A 22,428-nucleotide genomic window follows, 5' to 3' on the forward strand; every position below is an offset into this window, starting at 1 on the left:
GACTCCCTTGACTAAAAAGGCAGTAATTTTCCTGTCACTACGAATTATTTTATAAATAAATGTAATGGCTAGCATTGTTTTACGGTTTGCTAGAGAGGGTAAGTTAATTCGGTAAAGTCCTACTAAAATAATACGGAAACATTTGGCTTGTATCTCAGTTTAAACTGCTTCGATTAAAATTTAAGAAATTGTTTTAAACCAATTCGAAGCATTTTCTGTGGTCGCCTCATTGGGGTCAATTCCTCCGACTACCGTTTTTTAAATCCAAGTGCAATCTAGCTTTATTTACCATGCACGAAATATCAACGGTAAATTCAAGCGGACGCCCATATAAATAACTAAAGTAATTATTTTTCACGGACTCCAGCTAGTCGCAAATTTGGGAAATACACGAGGGAATTTTATAAGCTTACTTTTAATAACCTTTAAAATTAATAAGTTTAGACAGCATATTTTAAAGTTATAAGGATCCTTTTGTAAATCCGACTGGACGGCACCAAAATTGTACAAATTGTCAACAAAGTATTCCTCGAGCTCCCGTCGAGTTTAAGAATTTGTTGTCTCAATTAATCAAAGTCTCCACACTATTGTTTAAGTAGCTAAGCTACAGTAACACAATAATAATAAAAAGTGTGTCCACCTCTTTAAAAATAAATCAAAGTAAGCATTTTCTTACGTAACTAATAGTTTCGATTCCACGAATTCTGATATCGAGCGCTAGAAATGATTTGGTGTCCGAATGTGTCGCGGATGTGCTCATGCCGCCGGTGATATCCGTTTTGTCACCTGGAGGGTTCCAAATACTGACCTCTTAAAGTCCCGTATTTATAAATATATCCGCCCATAACAATGGCATGGCAGATAACAAATCTGCCTTGTTAAAAACCCTTATAGCTGTTCCACGAGAAATATGTTTGTTTTGCCGCTCTCTCCTGCTCAAACATCGGATGATGTTATCGCTTTTATCCAAGGCAAAACAAGAGCCGAAAAAATTAGGATAAAAATTAAAAAATTTAAAGAGTTGTGCCGCCTTAAAAATAAAAAAATCTAGGCTGTATGCTAAATTTAAATACACCTGTTCTCAATCTGCCCTCAGTGTTATAAAAACTATTTGACTCGTCCAGTTCTCTGAGGACCCAAAACAGTTTTATAATTTTGTTAACACTAAACGTAAGCCTAAAACAAATCCTTCCCCGTTTTCATTTGAAAATAGTACCGAAAATAAGAACCAGGCAATAGTCGATCTATTTTCGATTTTTTTTTTCAAACAACTAGTTCAAACTCTTTCACTTTACATCAGACTTATTCCTACGACTTACCCAAATCGAACTTAATTTTCTGTCCTAGCCTAAAAAAAAGATCTCTTCCTTTGGATCTTCATTGTGTTAAGCCATTTTATTCGCCAGGTCCCGACGGAATTCCTGCCTGTGTGCTCAGGTATTGTGCCGACGACCTGTGCTATCCCCTTCTGATATTGTTCACCTTATCCTTAGAAACCTTCCACTTTTCCATTATTTGGAAGGAATCGTTTATTATTCCTCTCCACAAAAAAGGTAGCAAATTGGATGCCAGCAATTGTAGAGGAATATCTAAGTTGTCGGCTATCCCTAAACTGTGTCAACATGGATTTATTAAGCGAAGATCGACAACAACTAACCTTTTGGAGCTCTTTTCCTATATTATTAAGGGCTTCCATAATAACTTTTAGACAGATTTAATCAGTATATACTGATTTCAGTAAAGCATTTTACTCTGTTAAATATTCCCTTCTTGTTAGGAAACTCGATTTAATGGGATTCCCAGTTGATTTTCTTAGTTGGATCTTAAGTTATCGGGATGTCACGACGCAAAAGGTCCTCTTTAAGAATAACTTATGTAATGTTCTCAGGTTAACTTCTGGCGTCCCGCAAGGTAGCCATTTGAGACCCATTTGACCTGCCCAAAGCCTTGACTTACGCCAGAGTGCTGCCAGTCGGATTTACAAAGATATCCTAATAATTTACAAACGGTGCCGCATTAACTTATTAAACTTAAACGGCTCTAAATGCAAGCTAATGATATTCCCAAGCTTGTAACTTGTAACACGCAGAACTAGTGCTCTTTGGAAATAATTAATTTAGTTTATGATTTGGGTGTCCGATTGGACCCTTAACTTTTCTTTATCAATCATATGTCGTGGGCTTATTGGATTTATTAAACATTGGTCTAAGAAATTCAATGCCCACTACATTAAAAAAATATTTATAAACTTTATAAGTTCGTCCTATCTTTGAATATAGATCTTGCGTTTGCAGCCCTCAGTATGAGGTCTAGATTAAACGCATAAAATCGGTTCAAAATATTATATTATATAATATATATAAAATATATTTGTATAATTATGTTAAAAAAATATAAAGGAGGCTACATCTTTGTGTAGATAAAAAAAATTGAGAAACCAACTAAGGTTTTTTTTACTTTTCTTAATTGTGTCTGAATATGATTTCTTCACTGCAAGGGTATAAAAAAACAATAAGTACAGTATGTAAACAAAATCTAATGAAAATTATTTTTTTGAAATTTATAAAATATGCTCCCATTACAGCTTCTTTTTTGGATTAAAAATAGGCACATAAAAGTCCTCACAATTGTGGAGCATGGTAAGGATATAATTAAATATTAGTCTTTACCAATTGAGGAACTTCGGAATAAGTTTGGGAATTCTGAAATAAGTATATATACTGGAAGGAGGCTTAGTTGTCATCCAGTCTTAGGCAAAATGTTAGCTTCATTATCTGAGCTTTTAATTGCATCTCTACGGCATGTGAAGTCGCGATAATATATAAAATCAACTGTTTATATTCAAGAAGTGTTTTACCTATCAGAAATTTCCAAAATATTGGTTACTTTTTGTAATTGTTAGTCAAAATTATATACTTAGAAGTTTGGATGTGGTGCTGATGATCACAAGTTAAATGAAATTTCCCAATGCTTTATTTTACAAGTTTATATTTGTGAATCGGTGTGAGTAATCGTGAGATCGGGAAATCAAATAAAAAAGGATTAGTGGATAGGTTGCTTACAGTTGTGGAAACTGAACTCATAGACTCTGGACATGTCTGGTCTGCGTTAGTTCCTTAGTGCTCAAGCCAGTAGGATAAGACTTGCAAATGAACCACTGTGGGAGCATTCACAATTCTGAAAGAAGGAGGGCACACAGCACACACGCAGCAGAGATACAGTCTTACCGGACCGACTTTGATTTCGTCTGAAATTTTCATTTATCGCAAGCTAAGATGTGACAAAAAACTTCCTCTTTGTCAAGAAAATTAAGCTAGAGTTGCTGAATTTGGCGAGTTCTTGCATAAGGATAGCTCGTTTTACTTGCGGAAAGGAAATCCTGTTGAGGGCAAAGTCGTTCGCAGCTCCTGAATGGCTAAAATATCTTTAGCCTTACTATGAGCTTCTGCTAACACATCTTTGACTTACATCTAATCTAAAATTATATGCGACTGACGTGAATATTGCTCATTTGGTCAGCCGCTGCAATGCTCTTAAGGCACAGAAATTACCAGACTTAACTTCAAAGGTGACTGTTTGAAACTTTAATCTTTGCTATCCCCTTGATATTTTCGAAAGCGGATTCTCTGATATGGTGCGTGTGCGCGTTTAATAGAATCTGCCAATACATATTGGAAGTCGTTCGAACAATTCGAAAGTTGGAACCATTCTACATGGAAGATCCTCCACCTCGCAAAACTTCGTGAGCAGCGTTTTCATGATAGGTTCGGATTCGATGGTTACCCATGTGGTAAAAGTTGATAAAATACTTGTGGCAGTAGAAATTGGGCCGGTTAAAATCCAACCGGAAATGGTCCCGCACCCTAACTATCGACTATACCTATCTATCTATCAACTATAACTAGAAATGGTCCGGTTAAAATCCAACCGGAAATGGTCTCGTGCCCTAACTATCAAGCCCATAAGTTCGACTTTTAACTTGACAGGATGACAGACGAAAAGAATATCCGCATCATTAAAAAAGTCAATCTGGGAATACCATACTAGTGGCATTAGAAATTAGGCCGGTAAAAATCTAACCGAAAGTGGTCTCGTGCCCTAACTATCAAGCCCATAAGTTCGGCTTTTAACTTGACGGGAAGATATAACCTTACTTCCTTCCTTCTTTTAAAAAGTCTGTCTGGGAAGGATAGAAAAATAAAGAATCCGCCAATGGAATACTTGGTAATCCTTCTAGAATGCTGCTATCGATTTTTCTCTTCGGCAGATTTCTGGCCAAATTGGCCAACACTAAAACGGTCGTGTCGACCTTCCATCAGAAGGTGAAACTCCAGAATTGGCTTGGTTCAGCCCCGTGACTCTTTTTCATACGGCTTCAAATTGAAGTTTGATTCTATTGGCAAGCATCTCTGAAATAATGGTGCCTTCGGAGCCTGTGTATATCAGTGTATCTCCTATTGGAGATAAGTTGAAGTGAACGGGATAACCTGTTCTAGATTGTGAGCCTGCGGTACAACACAAGAATTTGAAAGATTATCAGTTTGTGGTGCCCCCTGCACGTAAATTAGTTGTGCCTACTTGTGTTTTCCCGAAGATTATCTTTTCTCGCGAAGCAGTTAAGGCATTATCGATTCTGCATTATATACGATGCTCGATCTGCTTGGGACATCTTGAGAAAACGTACTGAATGAGGGTCTTTGGACAAGAGCTCATAGGGGGCGCTTCTATGACCTCCGCTCCAAAGACTGACTTGGTTTGACTTGTTTCTCAAAAGAATTAACCCTTTTTGACATTGCACTCTTGTGTTTCTTTTGAATCTTGTGCTCTAAAATCATTGAGGCGAATCGTCTTTTTGTTATGCTTTTTATGTGTCATATCTTTCTTCGAAGATTGAATCCTAATCTTCCGTGGAGATTTGTCAATGTTCTAGGGTTATTAAACACCCTTGAACCATGCTCCGGAAGCTCTTTAAGGCGGAAAATTAAAATTGTTGCCTGGCTATTTGCCAAGCAATCTTGTGTCGCTGACCATGCAGATTAGAAATAGAACGAGGAAATAGTCGGAGGGTAATTGTAATCGGAAAATAAAAACCTAAACAGTTAATGTTCTTCTCAAACTCTACATGTTTTTCTCAAACTCCTACAGTCATTTACTGGGAATAACGAAGGAATATATCTGATTTGAAGTGGGTGAGAGAGGATATGTTGTTTTGAAAAACTCTGCAAAAAGATCTGCGATGGCCTGATCAGAGTTTGCTATATTATCTATACATCTATACATATATATAAAGAGGAAAGGTTTGATTTATTGTTTGTTTGTATCAATTGAATAGGCTCCGAAAGTACTTGGCAGATTTGAAAAATTCTTTCACTGTTGGAAAGGTACATCATTCCTGAGTGACATAGGCTATATTTCATTTAAAAAAAAAAATAGGCATCCTTACTAAAATTACGATAACGTAATCCAAGGTGTTAAAAAAATATCAAAAAACTACCTTACATCTACCGCCCTCTACAGGCAGCCAGCTGAATCAAAGCATTTCCTGTCAAACATTCAAAACATATTGAAATAATGAATTGGAGATAAAAATTTTTTTTTTTTGTTCAGGTTCAGTAAGAAACGAAGTCATGCCACCCAAGAAGTCGAGTTTGGGTCGTCGTACTCGCAATACAGAAGCTTACGAATATGATTACGAATATGACTGACGAAGAACGGGCCTCCATCCGAGAGACTGAGCGGCTGAGAGCAATGCAGATGCACAACGAAGAATCAGCAGAAAGACAGGCAGATAGGCTTGAGAGAAAACGATTGAGAGTTAGGCAGTCGCGTTCTGCAGCAATCGATTTGATTCACTCTCAAAATAATGAACGCGACAGGGCAAGGGTAGCTGAAGCGCGTTTACAGCTTGCAGAAGATCAAAACCTGCAATACAATCGTCTTGCATTCAGATATAATCCAACTATTGATTACAGCTCGAATCGAATGTCGTTATTGGCCGGATGCATCAGGTCTGCATATACTGTCAGGCCTCTTCGATTGAATCAGACGAAACTTCGGTCCGAGGAATATATCCATTTGCGGGATGCTGTGATGAATGCTGCAACTCTCTTGAAGGATGGCAAAACTGCTCATTCTACTTTTAAACTTCCACTATCCGTCAATCTTGAACAACAATCTTCATGTTCCATCCGCAAAAATGGACCTATTGGTAAATTACTACAAGACGCCTCATTGATTATGTGGGACGAATGCACGGTGAGCCATAGAGCACATATAGAGGCCGTGAACAGAACCTTACAGGATCTAAGGAACTCCTCTTCAGTCATAGGCGGGATTACTTTTGTATTTGCTGGAGATTTTCGACAGATTCTCTCCGTTATTAACAGAGGCACGCGAGCAGATATCATCAAGGCATGCTTGAAATCGTCTCCCATATGTACTACGATTAAAACATTAAAATTAAGGACAAATATGAGAGCTCATCTTCATGGAATCACTGATAGCGATTTCCCACAGCGACTGCTAAAACTTGGGGAAGGAATTTTTCCAACTCCAAATTTAAGCGGTCATTGTGACATTCTTCTGGATGAGTCTCCAGGCCAAATACTCCATAATTTGGAAAATTTAATAGATTCTGTATACCCTGATATCGAGAATTTGCACGAAAGAGACTTCCATTGGCTGTGTTCTCGGGCTATAGTATCACCTAAGAATGATACTGTCAATGAAATAAATAATCTGATTGTTCAAAAAGTCCCCGGCCAAACAAAAACATACAAATCGATCGACACTGTAACGAATATTGAAGATGCAGTCCATTATCCACAGGAATTTTTAAATTCGTTGAACCCTTCTGGACTGCCACCCCATGAATTGACGTTAAAAATCGGAATCCTAATCATGCTTTTAAGAAATTTAAACCCTCCGAGCATGTGTAATGGGACAAGGCTGCTTATTAAGGAGTTAAAGGACAATTTAATAGTAGCAACAACAAGTACTATCACTGGCCCAGCAAGTGGTCAACTAGCTCATATACCGAGGATACCGATGATCCCAACTCATCTGTCAATCCCATTTAAACGGCTTCAATTTCCGGTAAAAACATCTTTCGCATTAACAATTAACAAGTCCCAAGGCCAAACCTTCGAATTAGTAGGGATCGATCTGCGAAAGAAATGTTTTACTCATGGTCAACAGTATGTTGGTCTATCGCGAGTAGGAGCCCCTGAAAATCAATTTATTTTGCTGCCACAAAATAAAACAACATCAAATATTGATTACAGAGAAGCTCTAACAAAATAAATGTATTTTCTTTTAGGGTTATGACCTTAATAATTGAAAAAAAAAAACAAAAAAATAAAGGATGAATATGTGTCATATTATTATTATTATTATGAATGTGTTAAAATTGACAAATCTAAATGTAATGTTTAATGCCCGTGCGAAGCCGGGACGGGCCGCTAGTATATTATATTTTGTACATAATCTGCAATGGAGTTTCCAATGAATACTCCGTTTTGGATTTCTTGGTTTGGTATAAATATATAAACTTTATGTTCTGGATGTCTACCAACTGAGAAGTCAACTCCCCCCATGACAATGCAATTCTTTTGGTGGGTCGATGAGTTGTCAGTATTTGAGAGAAATTAAATAGGAGCTGATCAGACGCCGGATCCCAGGCCAATCTTAAGGACTTGGCGATGTCCGATGCATCGTGGAATTTTATTAACTGATCCCTGTCGCAGTCAGACTCCCCTTCGAGGCCTTCTGCATCATTCGAACACCATTTGCGGATTGGAAAGTGCCCTCGCAACAGTATTTTATTCACCTGCCAAAGAATTTCTCTGAATTAGGAGTTGAAACACTCGTCATCCCTCCAGACACGATCCAACCAAGTTTGGTGTTCTGAAGTGTTGGCAACGCGCTATCCAAATGAATTTGTCCCGTAGAAATTATTTCGAGAAAGAGACCAGCACCAATTAAAAGATCTATTCGTTCTGATCGGTTGAAATAAGGATCAGCGAGCGGAATTTACCAAGATGTTGCATTTATATTGAAATGGGGCTAATAATCAGTGATACTATTTAGTCACAACCGCGGAGAATGAGGCACGATAGCTAGTATCCCGGGATTGAACTAGAATGTCGACTGCGTTATCAGAATTCACCAATTCCAGAAACAATGATTCAAATTTAATTAGCGAGAAGTTATGAAGTTTAAGTGGGACGCCGAGTCTAAGATTGCTCGGCAAGGCATAAATTCTCCAGCGTTATTTCTCACACATGTAATAGCGGTTGGAAGCAACACGTAATCAACGGGCAGAAATTTGTGGGTTTTGGTGGAGGGTTTGTTGAATGCTGATCAGGTTGGGATGATGAATGTGAACGTGATAATAATGCTGATGAAGATGATGTTGATGGTTGAGAGTTTAGAAGTGGATCGGATGATACTGATGAGACTGAGGTGGATGGTACAGATGGGTCTTGATTGATATGCAACAATGAGTGGTGCTTCATGTGACAATATCTGCAGTGCGTTGAGTTGCATTGCTGCAAACTATGCCCCTTGCGCAAACAGTTGAGGCACAGGTGCAACTTTTTTGCTTCTCTAAATCGAAGACTCGGACTCAAATTTAAAATCGAGAGCATTTTGCCAAATAATGATCCATCGCATCACAAAACTTACATAGCGAAAGATTTGAGTTAATAGCTGAAGCAATGAATGAGTTTGAGCTATATTTATGCAGGTTTTTTCCCACCTGCTGGCCTGGTGTTTGCGTTTCCAAGGCTTGATCCAAATTTTCCATCATCCTACACCTCCACTCCAAGAACGACTCCATAGAATCCCATGTAGATAGATCGTTGATGGACAAATCCTCTTCCCATTTTTTGCGCGACCTTTGATCCAGCTTTCGTGTGACGATGTGAATTATCCATCCAAGGCTTTTTGCGCAGTGGCCAGGGTACGGATTGCTCGCAGATGCGAATTCATGCAATCGCTTAACTCCCGAAGACCCTTGGCCAATCCCTTCTCGACACCTTTTAACCCAAATATTGCCTGTACGTGTGCCTGAAAATGTAGAACTTTATAATAGATTTGGGGAGTTAATCCAAAGCTTTTTTATAATTTGCATTCGAGGGCTCAAGCGAACGTATGGACTCTAGAGCCACGCCGCCTAAGCTTGACCTTAATTATTTACATTTGTTAATAGCGCTTAGCTCCTCATCATTTCCGATGACCGTGGTGAACGTCGCAATAAAATCCGATCAATCAGAATAGGATCCATGGAAACGAGGCTTCCTAGATCGGAAAGAAAGATGATTAATAATGTCGATGGATGTTGAATTCCCAGCGGTTGCAACCGGCAATTGCGACTTGCGATGAGCCGCTAAACCTCGATTTATTTTCGCCTTCACATCTCCATTCGCGCCAGTAAATCAGCTTCCTCAACCTGATCTACCGACTCTGCGTTTATGTAATAATTCATCGAGTTCAATTGCCGCAAAAGGGACGTCACTTGGGGGTTCATTTAGAGGCCGAACTGAGTTTTCCATTTTAGACATTTTATTTTCTCACGCGACAAGAAGTAATAAAAGGACAATGTCCGACCGCCTCAGTAGGTATGAACCCATTTAGTTTTCACCGCGCAAATTTAGAGGTTAATCAGCGTCACCGAGATGCATCGGAGCCTCGACAATGTTGCTGTTGTAAATTGTCTGCCTCGCAACAGCGGATAATTGGCAAACGCGCGTCTATGCTATATACTCATATGTGCGTATATATGCAATAGGCGATATTTACGATGATTAAACGCGAGCCACTTCTGTTTATAATTTAAACGAAAATCATCGATCGGCTATGTGGACTCAGGTAGTTCTGTATGTAGGTATGTATGTGCTTGTGTTTGTGTTTGCTTGTGTGCTTATGACCGAATGCCAGTAAACGACAGCGTGTTAAGATATAGTTGCCAAGATATAAAATAATCTCCACATCAAAATAGAATACTCCAGAGGTTTTATTTAAAGTTGGTTTTTATTAATTAGGAGCAGCTGAGGTGCCGCTCCAACAATCAAAATGTCTCTGTTCTTTTACAATATTTCTTAAGTCTAAGTAAGGCTAAGTCTCGTAGCTGCGCTGCTCGCAGGCGGCGTCAGAGAGACGATTATATATTCTTAAATACATAAACACATAGCTATGCTCGCTTAAAGCTGAGCGCGGAGATATATGCACATACATACATGTGGTCCGCTCGTGTTGCATTTATGCTGACACTTGCACTATTTGTGTGCGGGCCAATGTATAAGTGGGCAGTTCATATTTCGTCCACTTGAGGTTCATGAGTTATGTAAACACTGCAACAAAGTGTTACAGCGTGTACCCGATAAGTACTCTTGGTACAGTGGGTATTCAATATACATATGTGCATACTACATCTCCCTCCTTTTGAAAAATAACGTAATATAATGAAGTTATTTTATATTATATTGATTTTTTTTTTTTTTTTTTTTTTGTGTTCTTATGTTATGTATAGTATTTGTATTATTTATGCTATATATGGTATTTATGGTATTCTATTTATGCTATGTACATATGTTACTTATAATTGTAGAATTAATTGTTATTTATTTTATTTATTCATGTATGGTACTTATAATTGTAGAATTAATTGTTATTTATCGTATTTATTCATGTATGGTACTTATAATTGTAGAATTAATTGTTATTTATCGTATTTATTCATGTATGGCCATACGTGAAATATAGAAAGAACTAAATTAATTATGAAATAAAAGGTTTTAATCTATCCTTGTGTACTACTTGTTTTTTATTTTTAATGTTTGTTATAGTTATGTTGTCTCTATCTCCTATTTGTTCTACCTTATAAGGACCTGTATATTTAAAGTCCAGCTTATGGCCAGTTTCATTTTTTAATAAAACCTGATCACCTATTTTTAATTAAAAGTCTAAGCTATTTTTATCGTATCTATCTTTTTGTTTTTGTTTATTAACATCTAGCATTATTCTAGCTCTCTTATATGCCTGTTCTAATCTAAATTTTGATTCCTTAGCATAGTCTTCTATATTATAAAGGGGTTTTATGTTATCTATACTATTAAAATGTTTTGGTAAATTTGATGTTTTTCCAAAAACTAGCTCATATGGACAATAATCATGTGCCATAGATGGGGTCGTATTAAAACAATAAACGAAGTATTGTAGCCATACATCCCAATCTGTTTTGTCGACTGAGATGTATGAACGAATGAACTCATTAAGTGTTCTGTGGCTTCGCTCCACGGTTCCTACTGTCTGGTGATGGTGTGCAGTTGAAGTTATGTTTTTAATATGTAAGTATTTACATAGATCTTCAATAATTGAATTTTTATATTCCGTTCCCATGTCCGTAATGAACGTCTTCATTGGACCGTACTTTAGAATAAAATCTTCAAATATAGCTTTTGCTACTGTATTTGCACTTTTGTTTGGTATGGGTATAGCTACTAAATATTTAGTTAAATCGCAGATGAGTGTTACTGCGTATTCGTTTCCATTATTTGATTTTGGTAGTGGACCAATTGTATCCACAATTACCCTGTCGAAAGCTCGTTGTGGAGTTTCGGTTATAGTTAATGGGGTCTTTGTATGTTTAGTCGTTTTAGACTTTTGGCATTTCGGACATTTTCTTATGTACTCTTTTATGTCTTTAGACATATTTTTCCAGTAATAGTGTCTCTGGACCTTGGCCAAGGTTTTTGTAATGCCTGTGTGACCTCCTTGTATCGGATCATCATGTAATGTAGACAGTATTGCTTCTTTTTCTTTATTATTTTGGGTTGAGTAGCGCTACTCTTAATAATTTCAATATTTTATTGCCCATTATTTTAAAATTATCAATTGAAACTAGTTCAAAGATATTTTCCCACGGTGCCACTTTGAGTTGGCTGATTTTTTTAATACCGGCCTGCTTTTCAAGCCTTTGGAAGAATTGACCTAAGTCAAAGGTTCCATTAGTATACAAATCGCTAACATCATAACTTGCTGTAATTTTCTTTCCGTGTTTGAATAAACACATTTTATTATTTACATGCAAGGTCACTACTTTACGTACTTCATCATTATTAATGACTTCATATACGTTGGGCTTTGAAGCTTTTTCTTCAGATTGCCTAGGCAATTCTGTTTCTTTGTCTCCTGCGCAGGATTTCTGTCTACTTTGATTTCTTGTAGTGACTTTTTTTTTATTTCCAGTAATGTTTTGTAACTCCTTGATGGTTATTCTTGATAATGCATCAGCTACGTAGTTATCTTTACCCTTCAGGTATTCTACCGTAAAATCGAATTCCTCTAATTCAAGCCTCATACGTGTTAATTTAGAGCTAGGATTTACCATTGAGAACAAATATGTTAGTGGTCTATGGTCTGTTTTAATGGTTACCGTAAATATATGGTCGAAAATGTGTTATAGCCCAATGAATAGCAGCTAATTCTTGCTCAGTAGTACTTTTGTTACTTTCTCCTTTAGTAAAGGATCGTGATGCATATGCAATTGGAAGTTGGATATCATTATGGTTTTGAGTTAAAACCGCTCCACACGCTTGCTTACTTGCATCGGTTATTATGCAGAATTCTTTAGAAAAATCTGGATATTGTAACAGTGTTGGATTTATAAGTGCCGTTTTAAGATGATCGAAGGCATTCTGGCATTCAGATGTCCATTCGAATTTTACATCTTTTTTACATAACCTGGTTATGTGACGAGAATAGTCGGCAAAATTTTTTATAAAGCGCCTATAGTAATTGCAAAAAGCAACGAATCGTCTAGCGCTGTCCGCATCATGTGGGACTGGGTAGTTCTTTATAACGTCGTATTTTTTATCGTCTGGCAAGATTCCTTTATCTGTGCATTTATGTCCCAAAAATGTGACTTCATGCATGAAAAATGAACATTTTTCAGGATGTAACTTTAGGTTATGTTGCCTACATTTCTCAAAGACATCAGTTAAGTTCTTGAGCATATGTTTTTCGGAACATCCTATGACTATTAAGTCATCCATATAAAGAAATGCTTGCGAAGGCTCTAATCCAGAGAAAGCGATAGTCATCATTCTCTGAAATGAATTTGGGGCTATTTTCAAGCCAAATGGTAATCGCGTAAAGCGATACGAGCCATTGCTCGTTGAAAATGACGTTATATTCCTGGAACTTTTTTCAAGTTCAATTTGGTGAAAGCCAGACATTAAGTCTAGGCATGAAAAATATTTTGCTCTACCTAGTTGATCTAGAATATCATCAATTCTAGGTAATGGGAATTTATCGGACAATAGCTTTTTATTAATTTGACGATAGTCGATTACTAATCGCCATTTTTTCTTGTCAGAGTCCGGGAGGGACTTCTTCGGAACTAATAAAAGGGGGCTATTATAAGCTGAAGTTGATGGTTCGACTATTTTGTCATCTATCAATTTTTGCACTTGGGATTGAATTTCTTGTACTTGGCTGTGAGGGCTTCTATAGTTCTTAATGTATACAGGCTCATCATCCTTCACTCTAAGCTTTTGCTTGTAAAAATTATTTGTTGTTATCGATTCGGTTTCCAGTCCGAATATGTCTGTATATCTGGTGCATAACTCTTTTAATTCATTTTTGAACAAGGGCGGAAAGTTTTTAATAAGCTTTTTCATAACGAAGTCATCTGTTCCTTCGTTAGTTTCTGTTATGATATCATAATTATTTAGAGTTTCATATTTAATTTTATTTAAATTTACAATCTTATTGGAATTTGTTGTATTTATAATACGGACATAAGTATTTTTGTGATTGGATATCGTATTTGCGATATAAATTCCTTCATCAATTTCTTGATTTAATATCAGTATTTGATTTTTTATTGAGGGAATTTGTATTTCACGGACAACTTCGGAACGAGCTGGGAGTACTGTGGCATTATTTTCACAAGTATGAAGTATTTGTAATTTAATGGGATAATAAGTTGTTTGGGCGAAGAATTAGTGAGTCGCCACTCTGTGTGAAATCTAATTGGCAATTATATTGTTTTATGAAATCTATTCCTAGTATGCCATCACTAGGTATTGGGAAATTTTGCTCGACTAAATAGAAGTCGTGCGGAATTATATATTTACCTGTAGTTAGTTCTATACAGGCTAAACCTTTTGAAGAGATTGTGCCTTCACCAATTCCCGATATTTGGGTATGAATTTTATCATTTACATTTTCAAATATATCTACATTTTCTTTTAATATAGATATATCTGCACCAGTGTCAAGCAACAGTGTATAAGGTTTACCTGTTCTTTCATTGTTAATTTTTACAAAGATGCTGAGATTAAGGTTGATGGTTTTTACTGAGCCATTTTTGGGCTCTAAATAGCTGAAGGGTTCTGCTGGTTTCCCGAGTTACCTTGGGTTACTCGGACATTATTCTGATTATTGCTTGCCCCGCGGTTGTTTCCGCCACGGTTATTTCCACCGCGGTTATTTCCTCTATAAGAATTATTGTTTTGATTATTATAATTCCGGTTGTAACCGTTATTTTGGTTATAGCCATTGTTTCGGTAGTTACCTCGGCTATTACCCCTACCGCGATAATTGTATCTGTAATTGTTGCCGCGATAGTTGTTTCCTCGGTGGGCGTACAATATTGAATTGGCATTACCTGTCATTTCAGTACTACATTGTATGTACTTAGTGACGGCCTCATTCATGTTTGTGAAATTTCCTGCTTCTAATATTGTTTTGAGTCTGCCATGCTCACAATTTTTAACCATTGTGGTGATGGCTTCCTTCGTGCTGAATTTGTCAGCGTGTTCGGCCGAAAGGCATTCGTCAATATATGAAGCTTCGAGGAGCTTTCGTAGGTTGTCTATTTCTGTTGTAAATTTTTCGGCTGTTTTGCCTTTCTGGACTGTTTTTGACATTTTTGCTTTCACAACGTCGGATGTTTCACCGACTATAGTGTCTTGCAGTTTCTTTATTATTGCATCTATTGTTGTCTCATTCTGTACTCTGTATAGCGTTGATCCTACAATTTTGGATTTAATCACTTCTACAGCTAAATTTTCGAAAGTGCCTTTCGTAAGGTTAACCAACTTCAAAGCTGTTACAAATCTCTGAAGATGAATCCTTTGCCCATTGAATTCTGGGATGGCATTCGATATCACCTTAATATATGCCCTTTGGGCAATGGTTTCGTCAGCCATTGTGGTAGGTTTTAGCTCTACAATGCTGTCGTATGTATCAGAGTCTGTTAAGTCCTGAACTGACAATTCAGATTGAATTAGGACTGCAGGAATTGTGAGGTTATTGATATCTTTTTCCTCTATTTCCTCATCATCTATCTCAGCCTGTTCAAGTGCAGGTGGATCTGATAATTCTGACTCTTTACCTGTCTCTATTGTCAAAGGGGTGTTTAGTATAGTTGGCACTGAAATGGCCAAGTTATATCTTTGTTTAACGAATATTAAGTTCTCTCGCAATCTGTTCAAGAACTTTGATACTCGAGACCAATGGGCTTTGTCTAGCCGGTCTCTCTGGTCATGTATTAGTAAACGCGCAGTGTTAAAGCGGTCTACTAATATTTTAGCATGTTTGTTCACAGTATTTTGCTGTGCTTGCCGAGTTCTTGATAATGACTTATAGGATTTGTCAAAATCAATTTTTATATTATTTAAATCCTTATATAATTCGTCCCATTCCATTATTTAATGGAATTATTTTGGGAACGAAGCTCGAATCATAACTGATTTTCTATTTCTAAACTCTCTTAAACAATAGAATGGCTAGCTTGTTCAAATAGAAATAGATAAAATGGTTCGGTTCATGAGATACATAAGATCCGAATTCACTGCCGACAATGCAATGCCATTTAGGTTTAAATTTTATATCGAACTGATTTTTAATGTGTTCGGCAATCTTATATTCGATGCTATTCTCGTTAAGAGCCTGTCTTGCGCCATCAATGGCAATTTTCTGCATCTCCTCACTTATGTCGGTACTCCTAATGTCAGCTTTATTACTAGACATTGTGCTAATTTTTTTGTAATTATTTATTATTTTAAATCATTATTATTTTATTTCAAGTAATGTATTTCTTATATTTTTTTTTTTATTTTTAGTTCTTAATATATTTTACATAGTCATACATATTTTTTGTTTTTTGTTTGTTTTTATTTTATATATTTTTTTTTTTTTATGTTTGGATATTAATTCAAAAACATTTTATTTCAAATATTGTCAGCGCTTATTATATCTTGTCCAGGTCATTAGCCTGGCTTTTATTTATGGCTCTTTTTGATATGCACCTATTGTGGAACATATAAGCTTTATACAAAATAACTGCGCACAGAATAAAAACAATAATTGACAATAAAATGTTTGTTAACTGTGAATCAATATTTTGTGTCTCCACCTTATTAATTACATTTGCAGTGGAATCCACAGTTTTTAAATCCACAAGACCCATTTCGAATGTTGTATCTATTGGTATTTTTCCAATTTCTCTTTTATTCTCATTTGGGTCATATTTTGTAATTTTATATATTTTTTCTGAGAAGTAATAGTCAGAATCATTTATTTGATCTGTTTTACTTATTCTATTACTTCTCATTAAAAGGAAATTAAAAAAAAAAGAATCTTAGTTTCTCTCTAACATTTTTTCCTACCTATTATTTGTACAGCTATACGGGCCATACTTCTAATTGGGCAGAAAAGGTTCCGCTCAATTTTAGAAATTATTTTATATAAAAAAAATATGCATCGCAGTGCAATCAAAAAAATTATGCAACGCAGTGCATTGGTAAAAATAAAATTTTCAGCTCGGTTACGTTTCTTCCCTCTACGTCAGCTGGTTGTCGCCGGTTTGGTTTCGCTGACGTTCCCTCGGTGGCGCAGGAGGTGGGGTTTTCCCGCACTTTAATTGCTGCTGCTGCTGTCCGTGGCCTTTTGGGCTCAGGCGTTACCGGTGCCGGTCCTCGCACAGGTGTAGTTACAGTGGGGGCTGTACAGTGGTCCAGGGCAATCCTTCGGGCATGTCTTTTCGAGTTTTGGTAATGGCTTGGGTGTTGTAGGTTTTTCTATTATTTTTTCATTAATTTTTCTTGAGTGAGTGGCAGTAATTTTTTGGGTGTTTATTCTTGTTGCTCACTATTTGTTCATTCAGAAAATCCAATTCTTTCTGAAGTTTTTGGGACGTAGTCCACGCTGGAGGTGGATTATTCGCATAGAGTAGCCACTTTAGGTGTGCTATTCTTTTTTATATTTTCTTCGCAACTCCTCCGCGATTACCCATTACTTTCACTCTACTCACTCAGACTCTCATTTCGAGTTTTTTTTAACTCCAGCCCATTACACTCCACTCTCTCATATTTCCTTTTTTTTTTTTATTTCTTCTCGATGGGTGTCTGCTAGGACGCAGTGAACAGTCGTTTCTCCAATAAATGTTATAGGATCATCGCCAGATTATATGATAATATTTTAGTCACAGACGCGGTAGTGTTCCCGATCCTGTGTCTGCAATCTTCGGATCCAGTCGTTTAGCTTTTCTTCGATGATTTGTTATCATTGATATCCTTGGTCCATGTATGGTGGTGGTATATTTTTTTCATTTTTTAGAAATATTTTCACTTAGTCTTGCAATCTAAAATGATTTCGACTGTCACGGTCGCCATGTTAAGATATAGTTGCCAAGATATAAAATAATCTCCACATCAAAATAGAATACTCCAGAGGTTTTATTTAAAGTTGGTTTTTATTAATTAGGAGCAGCTGAGGTGCCGCTCCAACAATCAAAATGTCTCTGTTCTTGTACAATATTTCTTAAGTCTAAGTAAGGCTAAGTCTCGTAGCTGCGCTGCTCGCAGGCGGCGTCAGAGAGACGATTATATATTCTTAAATACATAAACACATAGCTATGCTCGCTTAAAGCTGAGCGCGGAGATATATGCACATACATACATGTGGTCCGCTCGTGTTGCATTTATGCTGACACTTGCACTATTTGTGTGCGGGCCAATGTATAAGTGGGCAGTTCATATTTCGTCCACTTGAGGTTCATGAGTTATGTAAACACTGCAACAAAGTGTTACAGCGTGTACCCGATAAGTACTCTTGGTACAGTGGGTATTCAATATATGTGCATACTACAAGCGAATCAAAGCGATTTGTTTAAACAATATTAAAAAGCGAACACCGGGTTGCAGACTCCGAGCCAAAGAATCACGTCGAGGTCACCAAAATGGGGAAGACAACGAATTTGCTACCCTTTAGCATTTAATAATTAACGCACGATAGGTTAGTTTTAATGCCGTATTTTATTTCTTATTGTTCTCTGGTCGGAGCTGCAACTGCCGACCCAACGCTTGGGTTATATATTCGCTTACAATGTAGCTTTGCTTTGAGAACAATAGATAACGAAGAGAAGAGCTAAGAGCGCAGCAGGTGAAGCGATACCCTATGCGCGCATAATTAGGCGCGAGCGGTCTAATCCGAACAGACTTCAAGAGCCAAATCTTCGAACGTGCCTTTGGTTAAGTCCACCAACTTCAAAGCTATTACAAATTCTTGAAGGTTTATCTTTTGTCCGTTAAATTCCGAGATGGCATTCGAAATATCTTTTATATATTCCCTCTGGGCAATGGTTTCATCGGTCATCGGGGTCGGTTTATCTTCTATAACGCTATCGTTTGAATCTGAGTCAGTTAAGTCCTGATCTGATAATTCAGATTGAACATCGACGGCGGGGATTGGAAGGTTACTATTGTCTTTTTCCTCTATTTCTGGACCTGTAGAAGCAGAGTCGTCAGTCTCTGTTGGTTAGTGTCAATGATTCTGTTTCCTCTCTGGGTTCTACGGTCAATGGAGTGTTTAATATGGGTGGTAAAGAAAAAGTAAATTGTTGCTTTGTTTTATTGCTATTAAGTTCGATCGCAATTTGATCAATAACTTAGATACTTGAGACCAATTGGCTTTGTCTAACCGGTCTCTCTGGTCATATATTAGTGTACGCGCTGTGTTCAAGCGGTCTACTAATATTTCAGTATGTTTGGCTAAAGTGATTTGCTGTACTGGCCTATTTCTTGCTATAAGATTTTTCAAACTCACTTTTTAAGTTATTTAACTCCTTGTATACCTCAGTCCAATCCATTATTTAATGGAATATTATTTATATATTGAAAATTTTCAAACTCACTTTTTAAGTTATTTAACTCCTTGTATAACTCATTCCAATCCATTATTTAATGGAATATGAATTATATATTAAAATTATCACATAAAAAAAAAGTAAACAGAATAGTAAAAATGTGAAAATTTTTATTCTGAATTGTTTTATAATTATAATTTTTGTTTTTATTGTTATTAACAATAATAATTATTACGACAATCGTGTTATTGGCAAACAATAACAATAAAAATAAAAATAATAACAATAAAACAACAATTCAGAATACAAATTTCCACATTTTTACTATTCTGATTTTTTTATACCTTTGCAGGGTATTATAATTTCTGTCAAAAGTTTGCAACGCAGTGAAGGAGGCACCTCCAACCAATGCAAATCTGTGAATGTAAAACTGTCAATATAATATGTATAGGCGAATGAAATTAAACCAAGTATTACTTCATTGTTTTTTAACACAAATATATATAATTTATATTGTGTGGATTCCTAGTCATATCTGCAAGGGTATATAAACTTCGGCGTGCCTAAGTTAGCTTCCTTTCTGATTTTTAATTTAATTTGTCTAAGTCATTGCCATGACTTTGATATCTCTTTTTAAGACATTTATTGTGCAATTTATATATTTTTATAAATGCATTTGCCAACGATAATTACGATTATCGACAACAATCTTATTATCAAGTCCGTATCAACTCTTTCTAATTCTATTTTATTAACAATGTTTGCCGTTGAATCGACAACTTTGGTATCTACAAAACCCATTTTGGGTGTTTTTTTGTTCCATATTTTTTATATTTCCGATATATGGATTACATTTGAATTCAGTATTTATTTGCCATTTATATTGGCTCATGTAAATGAAGAAAAATGGAAAAAAAATTTTGTTAACTAACAAATAACTGATTTACAATAGCTTGCCCTATATAAATCGATATCAGTTATATGGTTTTAGTATTAAGTTTAACAGTAGTTAGTATTTTTCAAGCAGCGCTTTCGCGCATCGGCTTAGAGGAGTCCTTTAAGTTAGAGGATATTTAAAATTAGAGGCAACTTAGGCATTGGCATAAATGCAGCCCTTGTTGCGTTACTTTGCTGGTTTGCAAAGTTGTCCCTCGATGGCGTCCAGGTTCTTTTGGTGTGACTCCTTCTCTTCAGTTGCTGTCGCTATCCTGAAGTATTCCTTAATGAGTCTCCTATGTTGGAGGAGCTTGATCCTTTGTTCGCTTCTTGTTTTTCGTTGCTGGCTTCTTTTTTTCCTGCCGTGCCCTGTACTCAGCTATTGTGAGGGGACGCGGTCCATCGTTTGGACACACATCTAGAGCTTCTTTTAGGTTCGGGGCATCCCTTTGCTCGACAGGAGCAGATACCTCCCACGACGGTTTAGAGGATGGATTGCCTTCCGCACACATATATGTCCCGCGTTGGTGTAGTCGGATCCCTTTTTTTAAGACAGTTACTTCGAATGTTGGATAGTAAGGATCTTCAGGTTGCGTCAATGGAGGAATTTTAACAAGGCCTAACCGCCTACGGTATCGGAGATGAAACACAGATCAAATAAGCGGTTTAAATAATTATGCACATGGTCAACTTGAGACAAGGATAAATTAAGCAAGCCATCTATGAGGTCATGCTGTGCCGAAGTCTGAGGACATTTAACACACAATCAGAAGACCAATGAACTTCAGGTATCTTGAACTTCCCTAGTCACTAATTGGTTCCTATGTGAAAGCATGTTGGAAACGGCCCGAGTTGCCGAAAGGTATTTCCAACAAGTTGTCTCTTTAGCTGATGGAGGAATGTAAGAACAAGAAATATAGATACAACTACCTGAAAATTTTAAATTTTAATTCGTGAAATCTTCAGACCCCACCAGTTCCGAGATCAGGCAACAGTCAACGGCAAATAAAACTCCACCTATTCGCTGGAAATGCCGGTCTAATCTTATGCACTTACCCAGAAGAATTTTGGAGCAGAGGTCCACCGGCTTCAACCACGTTTCAGTAAACACAATTACCGGGGATGCAAAAGAGAAGGTATCAGATACAGCTTAAAGTGCTTTCTGCGTAAACCCCTATTATTATTATAGAAAAGCTGGAAGGAACGATTAGTTTGTTTGGGACTCACGGTACTACGGTGGTTGGTAATTTCACTAACCTTGTACTCCTTAACTACAACGAGCTTGGGCCAGAAGTCACACGAGCAAATAGTGTCCAATAGTTTGATGGAGACACTTACCTTAAATGAAGAAAATATTAATTTTTCCGCCTTAACATTTTCAACTCGAAGACCCGAGTAGTACTTGTATGTAGGCTAGAACATCATCCGATGCGAGGTCAGGGAGAAGCCTCGAAACAAATATTATTTTCCATTGTGGAACTGCTGTTAGGATCTTACGTAACGTATTGTTATCAACAGTCCTGACGTTATTGGACACAGGGTCATTATTTCTATGGTATGTAGCGGTGGCAAAGATTTTAATAACGCAGCGGACACAACGGAATTTACTGACGGAGCTGTTGCCATTATCCCCACGCTTGATTCGGTTTCACTTTTTGCTTTTTGCTGAAAATTGTATCAGATATGGAAAATAAAAAAAAGTATGAAGGAGAGTAAAACTGGTAATTAATAGAATAAGCCTAATAATATAGAAGAAATCCTGGTGGTGTAAAAGGCAAATAAAAACAAAAATTTGGAGATCAAAACGAAAACACGACCTTCGATATGAAATGATAGACGTAATTTTGATCACGGAAGGTAGGCCAGCGCAGATTTATCTTTATCGAAAATTTCTGTGTGTGAAATCGTATTACCAGACGGCTTTAGCATCACAAACGGACAGTTGATTGTTTCAATTAATTTTGGGCATTTTATAATTTTGTACATCAAAACTAAATTGCTTTACTGTCTCGTTGACCTCAATGGAATGTTCTGCCACTATACCAATATAAATCTGATATGGATACATATTGCGAATAAAAACGTTTGAAAGCGACTTGAAATGTCGGTGATATCAAATGATATCAATGATATCGCAAAAAAGGCTCTCATTTCCCTAATTGCGCTAGCTTGCCTATCGGACCCTGCCCCACAATGACTAGAGCCGCACGGTCTGATACGATCCGCACATTACCCATGGCCCAGGTTTGGTAACTTCTACTCCGCGCATGTAACTCTTAACTTTATACGCCTTCCACGCCCTTTTTGGAGCTGCCTAGAGGAGTTCGGACAAGATG

The 22,428-nt window shown here is 36.9% G+C and overlaps 1 protein-coding gene and 1 pseudogene across 6 annotated transcripts in view; one reads left to right on the forward strand and one right to left on the reverse strand.

Moving 5' to 3' along the window:
• LOC110184526 (ankyrin repeat and FYVE domain-containing protein 1-like) overlaps positions 1–22,428 on the forward strand; it is a 189,089-nt gene that overhangs the window by 95,899 nt on the left and 70,762 nt on the right. Inside the window, exon 6 of one of the 6 annotated variants that reach the window (XM_086836624.1) lies at positions 11,155–11,348. The exons of the other annotated variants lie outside the window; for them this stretch is intronic. Within the exon in view, the coding sequence (XP_086692750.1) occupies positions 11,155–11,170 (16 nt within the window). The 3' untranslated portion in view covers positions 11,171–11,348. The remainder of the gene's footprint in view (positions 1–11,154; positions 11,349–22,428) is intronic. 6 annotated transcript variants of the gene reach the window in all.
• On the reverse strand, positions 15,671–16,041 carry LOC147643134 (dynein light chain 1, cytoplasmic pseudogene; annotated as a pseudogene).

Source organism: Drosophila serrata, unplaced genomic scaffold, assembly GCF_035046125.1.
Source record: "Drosophila serrata isolate PLE 108 unplaced genomic scaffold, ASM3504612v1 contig_291, whole genome shotgun sequence".
NCBI classification, from domain to species: Eukaryota; Metazoa; Arthropoda; class Insecta; order Diptera; family Drosophilidae; genus Drosophila; species Drosophila serrata.